This window comes from Pipistrellus hanaki (assembly GCF_964339955.1).
Source record: "Pipistrellus hanaki genome assembly, chromosome: 15".
Classification (NCBI taxonomy): Eukaryota; Metazoa; Chordata; class Mammalia; order Chiroptera; family Vespertilionidae; genus Pipistrellus; species Pipistrellus hanaki.
The window spans coordinates 46,716,523-46,731,751 of NC_140517.1; the positions used below are offsets into that span (position 1 = coordinate 46,716,523).

The following is a 15,229-nucleotide window of genomic DNA, read 5'->3' on the forward strand; positions in this document are numbered from 1 at the left end:
CCTCAACCGCGCGGCATGCAGCCCTGGCGCTCACTGCTGAGGTGGAGCTGGGGTTGGGGGTCCGGGTTGGAGCATGCACAGTGGGGGGCAGGTGCCCCCCATGTAATTGGCATAATTTGGACGTATTTACACGAGCTGATGGGAGAGGGTGTCCTATGGCTCATGGAGACCTGAGAAGGCTTTATTTGGGGGGGAGAGGGGGGAGAGTTGGAGGGCGTGGGGCTTGGCCCCTCCCCCTCCATCCTGCGGCCCGGGTGGGGGTGAGGGGCCCGGGGGTGTCTGCTGGCGTGGTGGTCGTCTCCGTTGCATATTATTGACTTTTTGATTTTTTATATATATATATAAAATAAAGCCTTTCCCCGAACCCCAGCTCCTTTGACCTTCTTCCCTGTCACCCCCGAGTCCCCCCACGGGGGGGAGGGGAGCGCTAGAGGATGGAGGGCAAGGTGGGGGGGGCCCGGCGGGCGGCCCTGGGGGAGCCGGGGGGAGTGGCTAGGGGCGCGAGGCGCAGAGACACGCCGCTCAGGCCCGCGATGCTGCTCAGGCTGCGGGATTTCTCGTAACCTGGGGGGTGGGGGTGGGGGTGGGGGGCGGAAACACGGGGAGGAAGCGTGGAGTCAGGGTGCGGGGGAGGGTCCCAGAGGCAGAGAGACCCCAAGACGGAGAGAGCGAGGGAGGGGAGGGAGGGAGGCAGGAGAGAGACAGCCAGAAAGGGCGCCAGCCAGCCGGAGAGAGGCGGGGGCAGGGAAAGCCAGAGACAGAGAAGGCGAGAGGAGAGACACGCGGGAGAGACAGAGCCGTCGGGCCCGGGACACAGCCAGACGGGGCGGGCGAGGCGGACACGGACAGGCGGGCCGAGGAGACGGAGAGAGAGAGAGAAGTGAACAAATCGCACAGTCAGTGGCGTCGAGGAGAAAGGGTCAGACACGGGGAGGGGGGAGAGACTCAGGGTTAGGAGGCAGGTGGCGCCCACAGAGCCTCCCCCACCCGTCCCATCCCCACGCAGCCCGCCCCCCCCGCCCCCCACAGGCCCCCTCATCTGAGCATGGGGGGGGGGCAGCAAGGCGGATGGTGGCAGCAGGGGCATGGGCGGGAGCTCAGGTGGAAGGCAGGGGTGCAGCCGGGAGGGCGCGGGCAGGCCTGCAGGGGGAGCTAACCTACTTGTGGAGGGAAGGAAGGGGCTGTGAGGGGCCGAGCGCCCCCACAGCTGCAGAGCAGTCAGAGGGGCCAGGCTGGCTCACCTGAAGGCGGGCAGGGGCCAGGGAGTGCCCATGGGAACCTTCTGCCCGGAAGGGGATCTAAGATGGGGTTTAAGGTCATGGAGCAGGGGGCTGGGGGGTGTCTCTGGGAAGCCAGGGCCTGTCTGAGACCACAGGAGGGAGAGCCTGAGGGGTCGGGAGCCCACTCCCTAGGGGACGCCCCTTCCCAGCCGTCCCCGTTGCTAACCTGGGGGGAAGGGGCAGGGGGGGACCGAGGGTCTCTGGAGGCCTCAGGCGGTGACAAGAGCTGGGGACAGAAATACACAGAGTCATGGCGGGGGAGGGCGGCCACGGGGAGCCCCCCAGCATGGCCTCGCTGTTGGGGGTCGGAGAAAAGCCGGATCTCTTCCTCCTCTCTAGTGTTTTCCGGGGGGAGGGGAGCAGTGAAATGGGGCGGCCAGAGACATCAAATATGGGAGGAGCGTCCGGGGTGGCTGGGGTGGGGGGGGGATGGGAGGAGGGAGGAGAAGGCTGGGGAGGAGGGGAGCACGTGTCCAGGGTTGGACTCCGATGGCTGGTGAGGGGAGATGAGGGAGGGAGCGGTCCTGGGTGGGGGGACACACCAGGAGGAAGGGGAGGGAGCAGCAGAGGAGGGCAGGCCATGGGGGGGCGGGTGGGGGGAGGGGGAGGGGGAAGTGAGGGAGGGGGATCCAGGGTCCAGTCAGCCCCATCAGCTCCAGCCATTATTTGAGTTCAATGAATGGATTTTGGCATCAGAGGCAAGAGAAGCAGAGACCTCCCCGCCCCCCTCCCCGGCCCGGCCCAGCCCTCCCTCACCCCCGTTCCCCTCCCCCCACTCCCCCGGCCCCCCTCCGTTCCAAGGGGCCCGTCCAGACCTGAAGGAGGGGGACAGAGTGGGAAGGGGACTGGGTGCAAGCGGGGAGGGGGGTGAGATGGGAGGGGGGAGGGGCTGGTGATGAGATGACAATGAAGAGGGCATGAGGGGAGGGCAACAAGGAGGGGGAGGGAGGGAGCAAGAGCCTGACAGCCCCCTGGTGGTTCTGTCTGAACCGGAAGCCTGGGCTGTCCTCCCCTCTGCCGCGGGGCCTGGGTCAGTCACGGCCCTCCCTGAACTTCTGAGACACAACGGGGAGCCCCCATTCCAGCCTCTCCGGAGGCTGCGGCAGGGATGTGGGGTGTACCCCTATTTCTAAGGCAGCGTCCGCAGGTGTTTGTGGAAGGGAGAAAGTGATGGGTCACATTGGCAGCCCCTCAGGCCCTCACCCCCTCACTGTGGCCAGCGGCCTCCTGCTCTTTGGGCACAAGCTGTCCGCCCCCTCTCCCCCTCCCCCCCTCTCCCCCTCTCCCCATCTCCCCGCGGCTGCTCAGCTCTGGCCTCACCCCCTCCTGGCAGTTCCTTCCGGCACCAAGCTCGCCCACCTGGGACCCCAGGGCCTTTGCACCTGCTGTTCCCTCTTCCCCTGCAGGCCTTTCCACCTTTATCTTTCGTGTCACCTCCAAAAGCCCTTCCACAGCCCTAAGAGTGGCCAGAGACTTTTTTTTGTTTGTTTTTTTACTTGTTTAATTTCTGCTGCCTCCCATCAGGGGGCATCAGACTTTTCCTTAAAGGGCCAGGGAGTGAACATGTTCGGCTCTGTGAGCCGCACGGCCTCTGTCCTCACTGTTCCAGTCTCCTCTGGGAGCACAACAGGGATATGTTCCAATAAAGTTTTATTGACAAGACCGCTGGCTGACAGAGCTGGCCCGCGGGCCGCAGCGTGCCCACCTGCGCTCTGGAGTATAAACTCTGAGGGCAGACCCTGGCTCTGTGCAGCCCTAGGTGACGGTGGCCTTGGGAGTCCGTATTTAAATGAATGAATGGGCGGGGATGGAGCTGGGGGCTCGCAGGGCGGTGTGAGCATTAGGGAAGGCGTGTTAAATTCCTGGCGGGTGGGAAGTGCTTGTTTGTGTTTGCCGAATGACTCACTGACTGACAACTCTCTCTTCACCGTGTCCCGGACCTCCCAGGCCAGTCCCCAGCCCTTTTCCTCCTGTGCCTCTCTCTGCCTCCTTCCTTCCTTCCTTCCTTCCTTCCTTCCTTCCCTCCCTCAATCCCTCCATTCCTTCCTTCCTTCCGCCTCTCTCCTTCCTTCCTTCCTTCCTTCCTTCCTTCCTTCCGCCTCTCTCTCCTTCCTTCCTTCCGCCTCTCTCTCCTTCCTTCCTTCCTTCCTCCTGTGCCTCTCTCTCCTTCCTTCCTTCCTTCCTTCCTTCCTTCCTTCCTTCCTTCCTTCCTTCCTTCCCTCCCTCCCTCCCTCCCTCCCTCCATTCCTTCCTTCCTTCCGCCTCTCTCTCCTTCCTTCCTTCTGCCTCTCTCTCTCCTTCCTTCCTTCCTTCCTTCCTTCTGCCTCTCTCCTTCCTTCCTTCTTTCCTTCTGCCTCTCTCTCCTTCCTTCCTTCCTTCCTTCCTTCCTTCCTTCCTTCCTTCCTTCCTTCCCTCACAGCCCTGACCCCATGGACCCTTGCCCCAGTCTCCCAGGCCTGCCCTCCAGTCCATCCCAAGGACCCAGAGGGACCTTCTCTCTCCGTCCCCGGCCACAGTCCCGGCCTCAGCCAGCCCTGCCTTCCTGCCTCGTGGCCGCCGCCTCGGCCGGGCTCTGGCTCTGGCTCTGCTCTGGTCACCGCTGTCTAACGGGACCCCTTCCCCATCAGTGACCGGTTCCTTCCGAAAGCCTTCGCTGGGGCCTGCTCCTACCCGGGGCCCTGCCGCCTCCACGTGCACACCTCACCGCAAACAGCGACCTTCTCCGACTGCGTCTGCCCCTCCCGGCTGCTCCGGGGAGGGGGGCCCGTTATGCTGGCTGACGTCCCGGGCGGGACTGTGGGTGCTAAGCTGCCAACCCACAAGGGACTGACTGGGTGGCCGTGTCTTTCTCTCCCCATCTCGCACCCTGGAGAGTATCCTGGGAGTGTACCCCGTTTTCTTGGTGGGATGGTGAACACCCAGAAGGGGAGGCAGGGCGAGAGGCGTTGACGGGGGTGAGGATGGGTCAGTGGGGAGGGCCGGGGGGCAGGCACATGGTGGGAGGCGGGGTCAGTGCCGGGGGTGAGTGAGGAGCCGGCGGGTCCGGGCGGGTGGGTGTGGGGTCGGCGTCGGGACCGGAGGTTAATCAGATGGAGCTCTTCATGGCGGGGGTGGGGGTCTTGGTCAGTGGGGGCTGCATGTTCTCGGGGGGGGGGGGGGGGGGGGGTTAGTCGAGAGGAGGGGGGTCAGAGGTCAGGAGCTACTTACCCCGGGGGGAGGGGGCTGGTCCGCTAGGGGGCTATCCAGGCCGCAGCGTTGGCGTTGAGGTCGGGCAAGAAGCTGGGGGGGCCTGGCTTACGCCAGTCTGGGGGGGGCAGTGGGGGAGCACCGGTGGCTGGGGTGGGGAAGAGGCCAGAGGGTCGGGGGGGGGGGAATGGAGATGCAATAAAGACAGGCGAAGGGTCAGTGGCGAGGACACTCGGGGAGGGGGTGGGGGGGTCTGGGAAGGAGGAGATTTGGGGCCAGGGAGCGGGGAGAGGGGAGTCCATCACCTCCCCCCCTCCCCCTCTCCCCCCTCCCCGAGGGGAGGCGAGAGAGGGAGGGTCCCGGCCAGCGGGGGGCGCCTCACCTTTCCGGATGGAGCCATCAGGGGAGGGGGCGTAGTCCGTGAGCAGGAAGCAGGCCCGGTCCCGGCTGTAGCGGCCGCGGCTCCCGGGGGTGATGGGGCTCTTGTCCTCCGGGGACATGGCGGGCTGGTCGATGGCCGGGCAGTCCTCGTGGGCCAGCGCGGCTGCGGCCGGGTCCCCGTTGGGGCGGGGATCTGTGGCCCGGGGCCGGACGGAGACAAAGGCAGGAGTGAGCGTGGGAACGCAGGGTCGGGGAGACCCGCGGGGACAGGGTGCTGGCGGGCTGGGGGGCAGGAGATGACAGGAGGGGCTCAGCTGGGAACAGGGTGTGGGGGGCATGGCTGGTGGATTTGGGGAGCGGGTCACGGGGAAGGAGGTTGAGTTTTGGGGTTTATTTTTTGTTAACCCTCACCTGAGGATACTTTTCCATTGATTTTTAGAGAGAGTGGAAGGGAAAGGGGGAGCGGGAGAGACAGAGAGAGAAACATCGATGTGAGAGAGACATACCGATCGCTTGCCTCCTGCACCCAGGGGATCAAGCTGCAACCCAGGTACGTGCCCTTGACTGAGAATTGAACCCGAGAACAGGCTGGCACTCTAACCACTGGGCAACACCGGCCAAGGCGGAACGGTGTTGCCTTTTGAGGACAACAGGGTAGGCAGAGGTGGTTAGGGGACAGGGTTGGATGAAGGTGATGAAGGAAGGTGTGGAGTGCTAGTCAGGCCAGGTGCCAGGGCTGGGAATGGCAGGCTGGGGCTGGGTGCTGGGCATTTGGAGGGATGGGTGGGGAGGACATGAGCAAGAGGGGGCTGGGAAACAAGCTGGATGCTGGGAAGGGGGCTGGGACAGAGTGTTGGGGGGTCATTGGGTCAAGTGAACTGTCAGGCAGGACTGGGTAGGGTGTTGGGTGGGTGGGATGCTGGGTGGGTGGGGTGTTGGTTTGGTGGGGTGTTGGGTGGATAGGGTGTTGGGTGGGTGGGGTGTTGGGTAGGTGGGTGGTAGGGTGTTGGGTGGATAGAGAGTTGGGTGGGTGGTTAGTTGGGTGGGTGGGGTGGTAGGTGGGTGGGGTGGTGGGTGGATAGAGAGTTGGGTGGGTGGTTAGTTGGGTGGGTGGGGTGTTGGGTGGGGGTAGATGGCTGGGGCGCTGGGAAGGACACAGTGGAAGGGTTAAGAGGGTGCCAGATGAGGGAGGGGGAGTGGGGGTCCCCAGGCTCTGACTCGGGCTATTTTTAATTGGTGTGAAACTGGGTCAGTGGCTGAGGGAGCAAGATGGGGGCCGGGCGGCCCAGCTCCCTTTCTTGACCTACTTAAGACATGGGGGTGGGGCCCACCGGCCTCTCCCTCCTCCCAGACGACACCCCAGTCCCTGCCTGAGGCAGCTCCCCTGGGGGAGGCACAGGCCCGGGCACAGGCCACTCCCGTCTCCCGGTCTCCCCTCCTCTGGGCGGCGTCTCTGAACCTCAGACCCTCTGCAGAGCCTGGGCCTCGGGTCCCAGGTCACTGTCCTGTCACGTGGCCTTCCCACCCTCTGGCCGGTCTCCCCTAGACGCTCTCGGACCCTTCGATTTCAGTTTGAAGTCTTACCTCCTCTCTTGGTCTGACTTACTCAGCCCGAACTCTCTGCTGCCAACCCCTCACGCTCTCTGGGTCTCTGCCCCCTATCCCTTCCCAGAGACAATCTCGTAGTTCCAGACACTGTGGCCTGTGGGCCATCCTCTCAGGCTCTCCTCCGGGAAGCTCAGATGCTGAAACTACCTCTTGGTCTCCTCTCCGGCCAGCCCAGGTTCACGTGTGCGCCCCTCGCCCCTGGGTCCCTCTGAACGCTCTGGCTGCAAGTCTGTTTCTCCCCAAAACTGGCTTTCACGCGAAATCTCTCTCTGCCATTGCCTGTGTCCGTGCCACTTCTCCGATCTCAGCAACTGCCATTCCCTCTCCTCTCCCCTCTCTGTTGCTGACCATCCCGTCTCTGAACCTCGGCACCCACCTCCTGCCCCCCCTCCAAACCTCCCCACCTCCTCCCATGCATCTGGGCCGGTGCCCCCCCAGCCCCTCATGCCCTCTCCTCACCTGCCCGGTTGATCTCAATCACTTCCTCCTGAGCCAGCGGGCAAGGCTCCCCGGGGGCCGGCAGGGGGGGCAGCCCCATGATCCCGAGCCCGCCCGCGCCCCCCCTGAGCAGCCCGGGGTGCGAGTGGGGCCCCGGAGGGTAGGCCCCGGCCATAGTCACCCCCATGGAGGGCGGGCTGATGGGGGGCGGGGGGCTGATGCCGCCGCTGCTGCCGTGGTGAGGGGGGGGCAGGGGCGGCAGGGGCGGCTCGGGCTTGCAGTAGTTGGGCGAGCCGGGCAGCGGGGGCCGGGGGATGTGTTTGTTCTTCTTCTTGGGCAGCTTCTGCTTGGCCATGGCCAGCGAGTAGTACATGCCGAAGTTGTTGACGATGACGGGCACGGGCATGGCGATGGTCAGCACCCCGGCCAGCGCGCACAGCGCCCCGACCAGCATCCCCGACCACGTCTTGGGGTACATGTCTCCGTAGCCCAGGGTCGTCATGGTGACCACGGCCCACCAGAAGCCGATGGGGATGTTCTTGAAGTAGGTGTGGTTCGAGCCCAGGATGTCGTCCGGGTCTGCGCCGATGCGCTCGGCGTAGTAGATCATGGTGGCGAAGATGAGCACGCCCAGCGCCAGGAAGATGATGAGCAGCAGGAACTCGTTGGTGCTGGCGCGCAGCGTGTGGCCCAGCACCCGCAGCCCCACGAAGTGGCGCGTGAGCTTGAAGATGCGCAGGATGCGCACGAAGCGCACCACCCGCAGGAAGCCCAGCACGTCCTTGGCGGCCTTGGAGCTCAGGCCCGACAGCCCCACCTCCAGGTAGAAGGGCAGGATGGCCACGCAGTCGATGATGTTGAGGCTGCTCTTGAGGAACTCCACCTTGTCCGGGCAGAAGGTGATGCGCATGAGGAACTCGAAGGTGAACCAGACCACGCACACGCCCTCCACGTAGGTCAGGAAGGGCTCCGTCTCCACCTCGAAGTTGGTGACGTTCTCGGGCGGGGCCCCGGGGATCGGGGAGGCCTGTGTCACCGTCTTGTTGATGATGTGGATGAAGCCCTCGTGGGTCTCCAGGCAGAAGGTGGTGATGGAGATGAGGATGAAGAAGAGGGAGGCGAAGGCCACATACTGCGGGCGGGGCAGGTGGGAGAGAGAGAGAAGGCAAAGGGTGACCCGGGCATCTGGTCGCCTCGCCGCCATCTCCACGGGACCCTCCCAGGGGCTCCTTTCCCAGCCCTGATGCCCCCCTCTCCCCACGGAAGCTGCAGAAGGGAAGGCAGAGGGCCAGGCCGCTGTCCCCCGGCTCAGGAGAGAAGCTGGCCCCGTAGCCGCAGCCCACGGGCAACTTCTGTCCTGAAAACAGCAATTGCTGGCCTCAGGCTCTGTGGCCTAGACCCACGGTCGGCAAACTGCGGCTCGCGAGCCGCATGCAGCTCTTTGGCCCCCTTGAGTGTGGCTCTTCCACAAAATACCACGGCCTGGGCAAGTCTGTTTTGACAAAGTGGCGTCAGAAGTTTAAAAAAATGTGGCTCTCAAGAGAAATTTAAATCGTTGTACTGTTGGTATTTGGCTCTGTTGACTGATGAGTTTGCCGACCACTGGCCTAGACCACCCCACCTCCCACTCTCTCTACCCCCCCCCAACCCCCACCACCACCCTCTGATTCCCCGTGTCAATCTCTGGGCTCAGGTGAGACAGAGATCGCTCACCCTCTGTATCTCAGAAGATCTGGAGGTGGGCTTGGAGCGGAGGGTTGGGGAAGGGGGGAAGGGGGAATCATGAGGTGCTAACAGTAAAATCTTGGCTTTGAATCCAGCCTTCCCTCTGCCTAGCTTGGGCAAAGCAATTAGTTTTTGCAGGATTATTACGAGGATGACATTAGATGAGTGGACAAAAAGCCTTGCAGCAAAAAAAAAAACAGCGCTTGGCCCAGTGTCTGGAACTCAGTGAGGTCGGAGCTCTTATGAGGCCATGGGGGCATCAGTTAGTGGGGGGCAAGGAGGCAGGGTGTAAGGACCTTGGTGCCAATGTCTGTGCCCCAGAAAAGTGAGAGGGCTGGGTGAGGCCCTTCCCCAAGAGGACAGGACAGGGGCGGAACCACAAAGTGGAGGGAGCCGTTAGGGCCCTGAAGGTGGGAGAAGTGAAGTGTCAAGTCTGCAAAAGGGGAGGGGGTACAGGTGCAGGTGGAGAGGTGGGGTTTAAGGCCCTCAAAGGGGAGGGAGGGTCAGGGGCCTGGCCCTTGCGGAAAGGGCAGGACTAGGGCCAAAGAAAGGTGAGCGGCCTCTCAGAGGTGCAGAGAAGCGCGAGTGGAGGCGAGCCTGGCCATTTCGGTTGGGGGGAGGACTAGAACCCCGCCGAACAGGTTGTGGGATTTGATGAAAGCCCTGAGGAAGGGAGAGGGCAGGTCTAGATCTGGGAGAAGGGGATGGAGGAGGCCCCTGGAGAGGAGAGTGGGCTATGAGGCTAGTCCTGGGAGAGGGAAGGGGATGAGTGTTGGGGCTTTCATCACGTGGAGAGACGAGGCGGAGGGGCAGAGAAAAGAGGGGGGCCAGGGTCAGGCTGCAGAGACCCTAAGCCTTGGGCTGAGGGTCAGCGGGCGCCCTCTCCGCCCCGCCCCCCCTCCGTTTCTCCGCAGTGGTTTAAGAGGCCACGGGCCGCCGCAGAGCGCATGCCCGGAGCGGCTGCGGCACCGCAGTGGGGGCGGGCGGCCGGGCCGGGGGGCGGGCGCGGCGGCCAGCACCGCGGACAGCTCCCCCGCCGCAGTGCGCAGCCGCGGCAGCTAGGAGCCGCCTTAACCCCTTCGGCGCCGCGGCGGAGCGGGCGGTGCGCAGCCGCAGTGCCGCCGCTTCCCAGCGGGAGGCCGCGGGCCCGGAGCAAGTTTAACTCCTTCCCGCCCGGGACACAGACAGAAAGGGGGGCTCCCGCAGGGCACAGCGTGGGGACTGGTTTAACCCCCTGTTCCCAGACGGTTCAAAAGCAGAGTAGGACCTGAAGTCCCTGTAAAGGAAGGAGAGATTACGAAGAAGGGAGTGTGTGTGTGTGTGTGTGTGTGTGTGTGTCTGTCGGGGGGCGGGGGAGGGGAATAGTGGACACCCCCCACTTTCCATTGGCCTCAGCTCCTACCTCTGCTAAACTATCCACTTGGGAGGCTGGAAAGGGACCGGCATGCTGAGGGCACTCAAAATATATTTGCGGAGTAAATGAGTGACCCCCTTCCCCCCAAAGCTGTCCCGGACATCCAGCCTCACCTCAGGACCCTCCAATGGGGTGGCAAGAAGGAAGGGCACCCCAGGCCAGGGGGGGGGGGGGGAAAGAGCCCTGGGAAGCTTGAGGGGGCATCTAGGGCCACGTCCCTTCTGTACCTCGTCCTCCTCACCTATCCCCACCCAACCCCAAATCTCGCCAACTCAGCGCTTCCCGGGGACCAAACTTTATGCGGTGCCTCCGGGCCCCCCCTCCCCCTCGTGCCCTCCCCCAGCGTGAATGCGGCACTGCGGCTCCGTGTCCTTCCCGTCTCAGGACGCGGCACGGAGGGGGGAGGGGGCAGAACCGGCTCCTCTGGGTGTGTGTGTCCCCAGGAGGCTACGAGGGGTCCCTGAAGTCGCCCCTCGTTCCCTCTAATCCCCCCCGTTTTGAACTGCTCTCCTCTCTTCCAGCACCGGGAGGAAGTTAGGATGAGAAAGGCAGAACTGGGGGGGAAGGGTAGCTATTGAGCCTAGGAAGTTAGGAATGTTTCAAGTTATAAAAGTTTTGGGGGGACGTAAAGGGAGCTGCGGGGAGGGGGGTGGAATTTGGAATTTCAAGGAGATGAGACTGGAGGGGGTACCCTCTTTGTTCACCTTGGGGATGGGGGAGAAGCCGAGGCGCTCAGTCCAGGGCTTTGGACTGTGTTTGTGTGTGTGTGTGTGTGTGTGTGTGTGTGTGTGTGTGTGTTGGGGGGTCATCTTGGGAAAGGGGGAGCGAGCAGGGCTGGGGTCCTGAGGATACCAAGGCAGGGAAGAAGTGGGAACTGTTTTGAGAAGAAAGTTGTGGGGCTGATCACTTGAGGGAGGTCCCGAGGATTAAGCTTAAAGTTCTGCAGCAGAGGAAAAAGTCATTCATCTACTAGGACAGCTGCTGGGAGTTGGGGGGCAGGGGGTTGTCCCGGAGAGAGGGATGGGCTGTGCAGTAAGTGAGGGGAGGGAGAAGCTGGGGGTGAAGAGGAGGCATTCTGGAGAGCATATGGGAGGCTCTGAAGGAGACACGCATATTGCGGGGGGGGGGGGGTCGGGAGAAACTGAGGAATGGGAAAGAAAGGCTCTGGGGAGGTCTCGAGCTTTATGGGAAAGTCCTTGGGATGCGAACTGGCGTGGAGGATGCAGGAAGGGACTTGAACAGAGGGGTCCCGAAGGTCCCAGGAGAAAAAATGTCCCAAGATTTACTGTTGCAGTGACGGGGAGGGAGAGGGGGAGGTGCCCTAGCCAGAGCAAGTGGTTTGGAGGTTCAGAGGGGTCCAGGAGGCTCTGAGGCTGGGGTGCGGGAGTCTTCTGAGACAGGGGAGTTCAAAAATAGCCAGGGGACCCTAACTTGGAGGGGGTCAGGGGGAGGGGCAAAGGGAAAAGGCACAGGAGCTGCTGGGAAGAGTCTGAGGAAGTGAGGGCTGGAGAGGAGGCTGGGGGTAGTGCAGGAGGGGATCTGCAGGGGCAAAGGAAGGGGGCAGTTTGCACAGAGCTTGGGACACTTTTCTGAGGGTCTGGAGAAGGTCCAAGAACCTGAGGGCTGGGGAAGGGTCTTCGGAGGGTCTGGGGGTGCCCAAGAGAAGTGAGAAGGAGCTTAGAAGGGTTCCGGTGACTGAGGGCTTCTGAAGGTCCCCTGGGTGAGGTTGTTCACAGGGGCCCGGGAGGGAGTTCCTAAGGGTCGAGGCGGGGTGATGCAGAGAAGCGGGGTGAGGGTTGAAAGGGAATGGGGGATTCGGAAGGTTGGAGAAACGTCTGATGATCTAAGGATGCCCAGGACCAGGGGGTGTGTGCTAAGGAGTGCCCATGGGAATCTGAGGCTGGATGGGGCGCTCCTGAGGGTCTGGGAGCGCGCGGGGAGGGGTGGGGAGAGGGGAGAGGGTCGGGGGCTCCGACAGCGCGCTCACCCTGGCTGCCCGCGACGAGTAGGGGTCCTCGAAGAGCGCCCACACGCGAGGTTGCCAGCGGCGCCACCACGTGCCGCCCGCGCCGCCCGCGCCCCCTGGCGGTCCCCCGGCGCCGCCGCCCGCCTCCTGGAAGCAGAGGCGCTTGAGCTCGCCGCCCGCGCCGTCCAGGCCGCCGCCGCCCACGCCCGCCTCGTCGTCCAGGCCCCCGTCGTGGGCGCCCGCGGCGTTGGAGGCGTTGGCGCCGCCCGCGGAGTCGGGCGCCTCAAAGGAGTCGAGCGCCTCCTCGGCATCGCGGTGCTGCCGGTAGGTCATCCAGCAGCAGGCCTCCACGTCGGTCTCGTCGATGCCCCAGAAGCCGAGCTCCTCCTCGAACAGCGGCCCGCACACGTCGGACGGGCAGTGCAGCTTGCCGGTGCGGTAGTAGTTGAGCACGTAGGCGAAGACGCCCGGGTGCCGGTCGAAGAAGAACTCGTCGGTGCCGGGGTCGTAGTCGAAGCGCGCCGCCGCCTCGGGCTCCGTCAGGCAGGCCAGCCGCGTCCCCGGGAGGGTGCGCAGCGTCGAGCGGTACGTCTCATGGCGCACGCCGCCCACGTTGATCACGATCTTGTCGCTGTCGCCACCGCCGCCGCTGTGCCGCCCCATGGCCGCCGCCGGCAGCCCGGGGCATGGCTCGGCGCGCCGGTGCCCGGGCCCGCGGGATGCCGGGGCGCCCGCCGGGGACGCGGCGGGGCCGGGCTGCGCAGGCTGCGGCTGCTGCTGCTGCAGCGGCGGCGGCGGCGGCGGCGGCGGGGAGTCGGGAGGCTGCGGCGGCGGTGCGGGCTGCTGCTTGCCGGCCCCCTGGCGCCCGCGGAAGGACGAGACGCAGACTGAGCTCAGCATTGGACGGGGGCGGGGCCGGAGGGGCGGGGCCTCGGTGGGCGGGGCCTATGGGGAACGGCAGACGTGATTGGGTGGGGAAACTATACACGGAGGGGCGGGCCTAAAGAGGGAAGCAACGAACGTGATTGGCCAGAAGGATGGTGGGGCGGAGTTGAAGCAGAGAGAAAAGGGTTGGGACTCTAACCCGGCCAAGCTGAATGGGGCGGGGCAGCCAATGAGACACACCGATTGGCGGCGAGGTGTTAAAGAAGGCGGTCATGTAGGCTGGCTTGGCAGCGCAGAGAACGAAGGAGGCGGGGTTAGATATAATTGAAAAAAAAGGATGGGGCGGAGCAGAGAAAAAGGACCGAGTCCAAACTATTTAAAGAGGCAGGACTGGCCATGACAGACTGAGCTAGGGGGCGGGGCCACAACCGGAGAGACCATTCTGATTGGACAGAGAAGGGGGCCCGAACCTAAAGAGGTGGATAAGCAGAATCTGGTGGAGGAGGGGGGGGGGGACAGATGGAGACTGTGGGGTTGGGCTCCTAACTTTGCTGGGACTAGAAAGGGCGGATCTTAAAAAGAGGCGGGGTCGGAAAACATATAGTAGAAACTTCTTGATTGGTCTGGAGATTGAGGAGACGGGACGAAAGGAAGGCGGGGAGCTGGAAATGGAGAGTGGAGGGTACAGTCTCGAGAAATGGCACTAGGCTGCTGGACTGACAGGGGACAGGGCAGGGGTTCCAGGAACCGAAGCCCAGTGAGCGAGCCCTGTAAACCTGAAAGCGTCTGGCTAAGAATTTCCGTTGGGACAGGGTAAAGAAGGGGCGGGCCCGGGGCTGCAAACTTGGCCTAATTAGATGGGGCTGGACCGGGATAAATTAGTGTCAGGATTGAGGAAGGTGGACGGGGTCTCAGAATGGTAGAAAGCCTCTTGAATGAGCTGAGGGAAGACGAGACTAAGGGAGGCGCGAGGCTTTGAGGGGCTAGAAAGCAACTAGACTAGTCTGGGGCGAGGCGAGTCCAAGAGAATAAAGAACGGGAGATGGGAGGAGGGGGAAGAACGGAAGGTGGGAGGAGGGGGATGCTAAGGGACCTGAAACGAGTACAAAACTACCAGGCTGCAAGGGGGCAGGGGGGGGGCCTGCAAAGGGGAGAGAGTCCTAAGGGTCAATAGGGACTTGGAGGGCGGGGCGAAAACTTCCAGCTGGTGGGAGAAAGAAGACAAGGTCTCGATAACGACCGGCTGCAGAGAAGAGGTCCACAGGATGGATGAGGAGTGGGGAAGAAGGAGCCCTGAGGCAGGAAGAGGGAGAAACCCAAGCGCCAGCAAGCACAGCGGCGGAAGCAATAGGCGGGGCCAATAGGAAAGAGGGCGGGGTGAGGTGCGAGCCCTGGTTGGAGGAGAGAGATGGAAGTGGGCGGGGCCTGTGGTGGGCGGGGCCAGAGCCAGGTCTGCGGTCCCGCGGCGGTCCTAGGCGCGGGCGCAGGCGGGGGCGGGGCCAGCGGCTGCGGCGCGGCTGCGGCGCGAGGAGGCGGGGCCTGCGGGAGCGGAGGGGGCCGGTCAGGGCTGTGGGGGTCCCTCCCGCTGCCGCGTCCCTGGCCCGCCGCCTCCTTCTGCAGGTGCGGCGGCTGGTTCGTATCGCGCCCCCCCACCTGCGCCCCGCTCCCATTCCTGTGTTTCTTTTTAGCCCTTTTCTCTAAACATCTGTGCTCCCGTCTCTGCTCTCACACTTCTAGGTCTCCCTCCCGCTGGGTCGCTGTCCCATTGCTTTCTGAATGTGTCCCCTCTCCTTCTTCAGAGTCTTTGCCCCTCTTCTGAGCCTCAGGATCCGCTCCCGCCGCCGTGCCTCGGTATTCCCACCCCCAGTCTCTTCCTGTTGGTCTTTATGCCTTTTTCCTTGGGACTTTCCTTTCTCTCTGGGCCTTTGCTTTTACCCCCCCCCCCCTTCACCCCCCAATTTCCCGGGCCTCTGTCCCTCCTCTTTGTTTCTCTGTCCTACACTGTCCCCCGTCCCCAGGCTTTCTCTCCCACTCTCTGGATCTCTGCCCATCCATCTGGGCCTGTCCCCATCACCCTTGTCATCTGGCCTCCCTCCCTCCCTGTGCCCTTTCCCCCTCCTCTGATCCGCACTCCCCCGCTGCCTTTTCTCTCTCTCAGCCCTTTCTCTTTCTGTCTGTCCCCATCCACTGGTCTCTATTACCCCCTCCCAGGTCTTTTCACACACACCCCTGAGTCTCTGTCCCCCACTCTTTGCCCCCACTTCTCTGGGACTGGGTTCCGCTGTCCTTCCCTGTCTTCAGACCTCTGGGCATTTTTTTTTTTTTCAGGCTCCCTCCACCCCCACC

The 15,229-nt window shown here is 63.7% G+C and overlaps 1 protein-coding gene across 4 annotated transcripts; it reads right to left on the reverse strand.

The window, feature by feature from the left end:
* Nucleotides 1–336: 336 nt before the first annotated feature.
* On the reverse strand, nucleotides 337–14,672 carry KCNC3 (potassium voltage-gated channel subfamily C member 3). 4 transcript variants are annotated; one of them, XM_084905928.1, is made up of 5 exons: nucleotides 12,020–14,672; nucleotides 6,915–8,025; nucleotides 4,849–5,040; nucleotides 4,488–4,584; nucleotides 337–564 (listed from the first exon to the last, which is right to left on the reverse strand). In XM_084905928.1, exons 1-4 carry the CDS (start codon nucleotides 12,896–12,898, stop codon nucleotides 4,511–4,513), a joined length of 2,256 nt encoding a protein of 751 aa, XP_084762054.1. In that variant the 5' UTR covers nucleotides 12,899–14,672; the 3' UTR covers nucleotides 337–564; nucleotides 4,488–4,510. The 4 variants fall into 4 exon arrangements, with proteins under 4 accessions (XP_084762054.1, XP_084762053.1, XP_084762055.1 ...); XM_084905927.1 differs by having other exon boundaries at nucleotides 4,488–4,614; XM_084905929.1 differs by lacking the exon at nucleotides 4,488–4,584 and adding an exon at nucleotides 1,447–1,506 and having other exon boundaries at nucleotides 12,020–14,671.
* Between the last annotated feature and the right edge of the window lie 557 nt (nucleotides 14,673–15,229).

What these genes read in the sequence shown, in the direction of transcription:
- KCNC3 (XM_084905926.1), bottom strand. Translation starts at nt 12,898, where the DNA reads ATGCTGAGCTCAGTCTGCGTCTCGTCCTTCCGCGGGCGCCAGGGGGCC. An exon ending in ACTCGTCGCGGGCAGCCAGG is followed by an intron (nt 8,026 to 12,019) that starts GTGAGCGCGCTG and finishes CCCCGCCCGCAG; the next exon opens with TATGTGGCCTTCGCCTCCCT. An exon ending in TGATGGCTCCATCCGGAAAG is followed by an intron (nt 565 to 4,848) that starts GTGAGGCGCCCC and finishes CCCACCCCCCAG; the next exon opens with GTTACGAGAAATCCCGCAGC.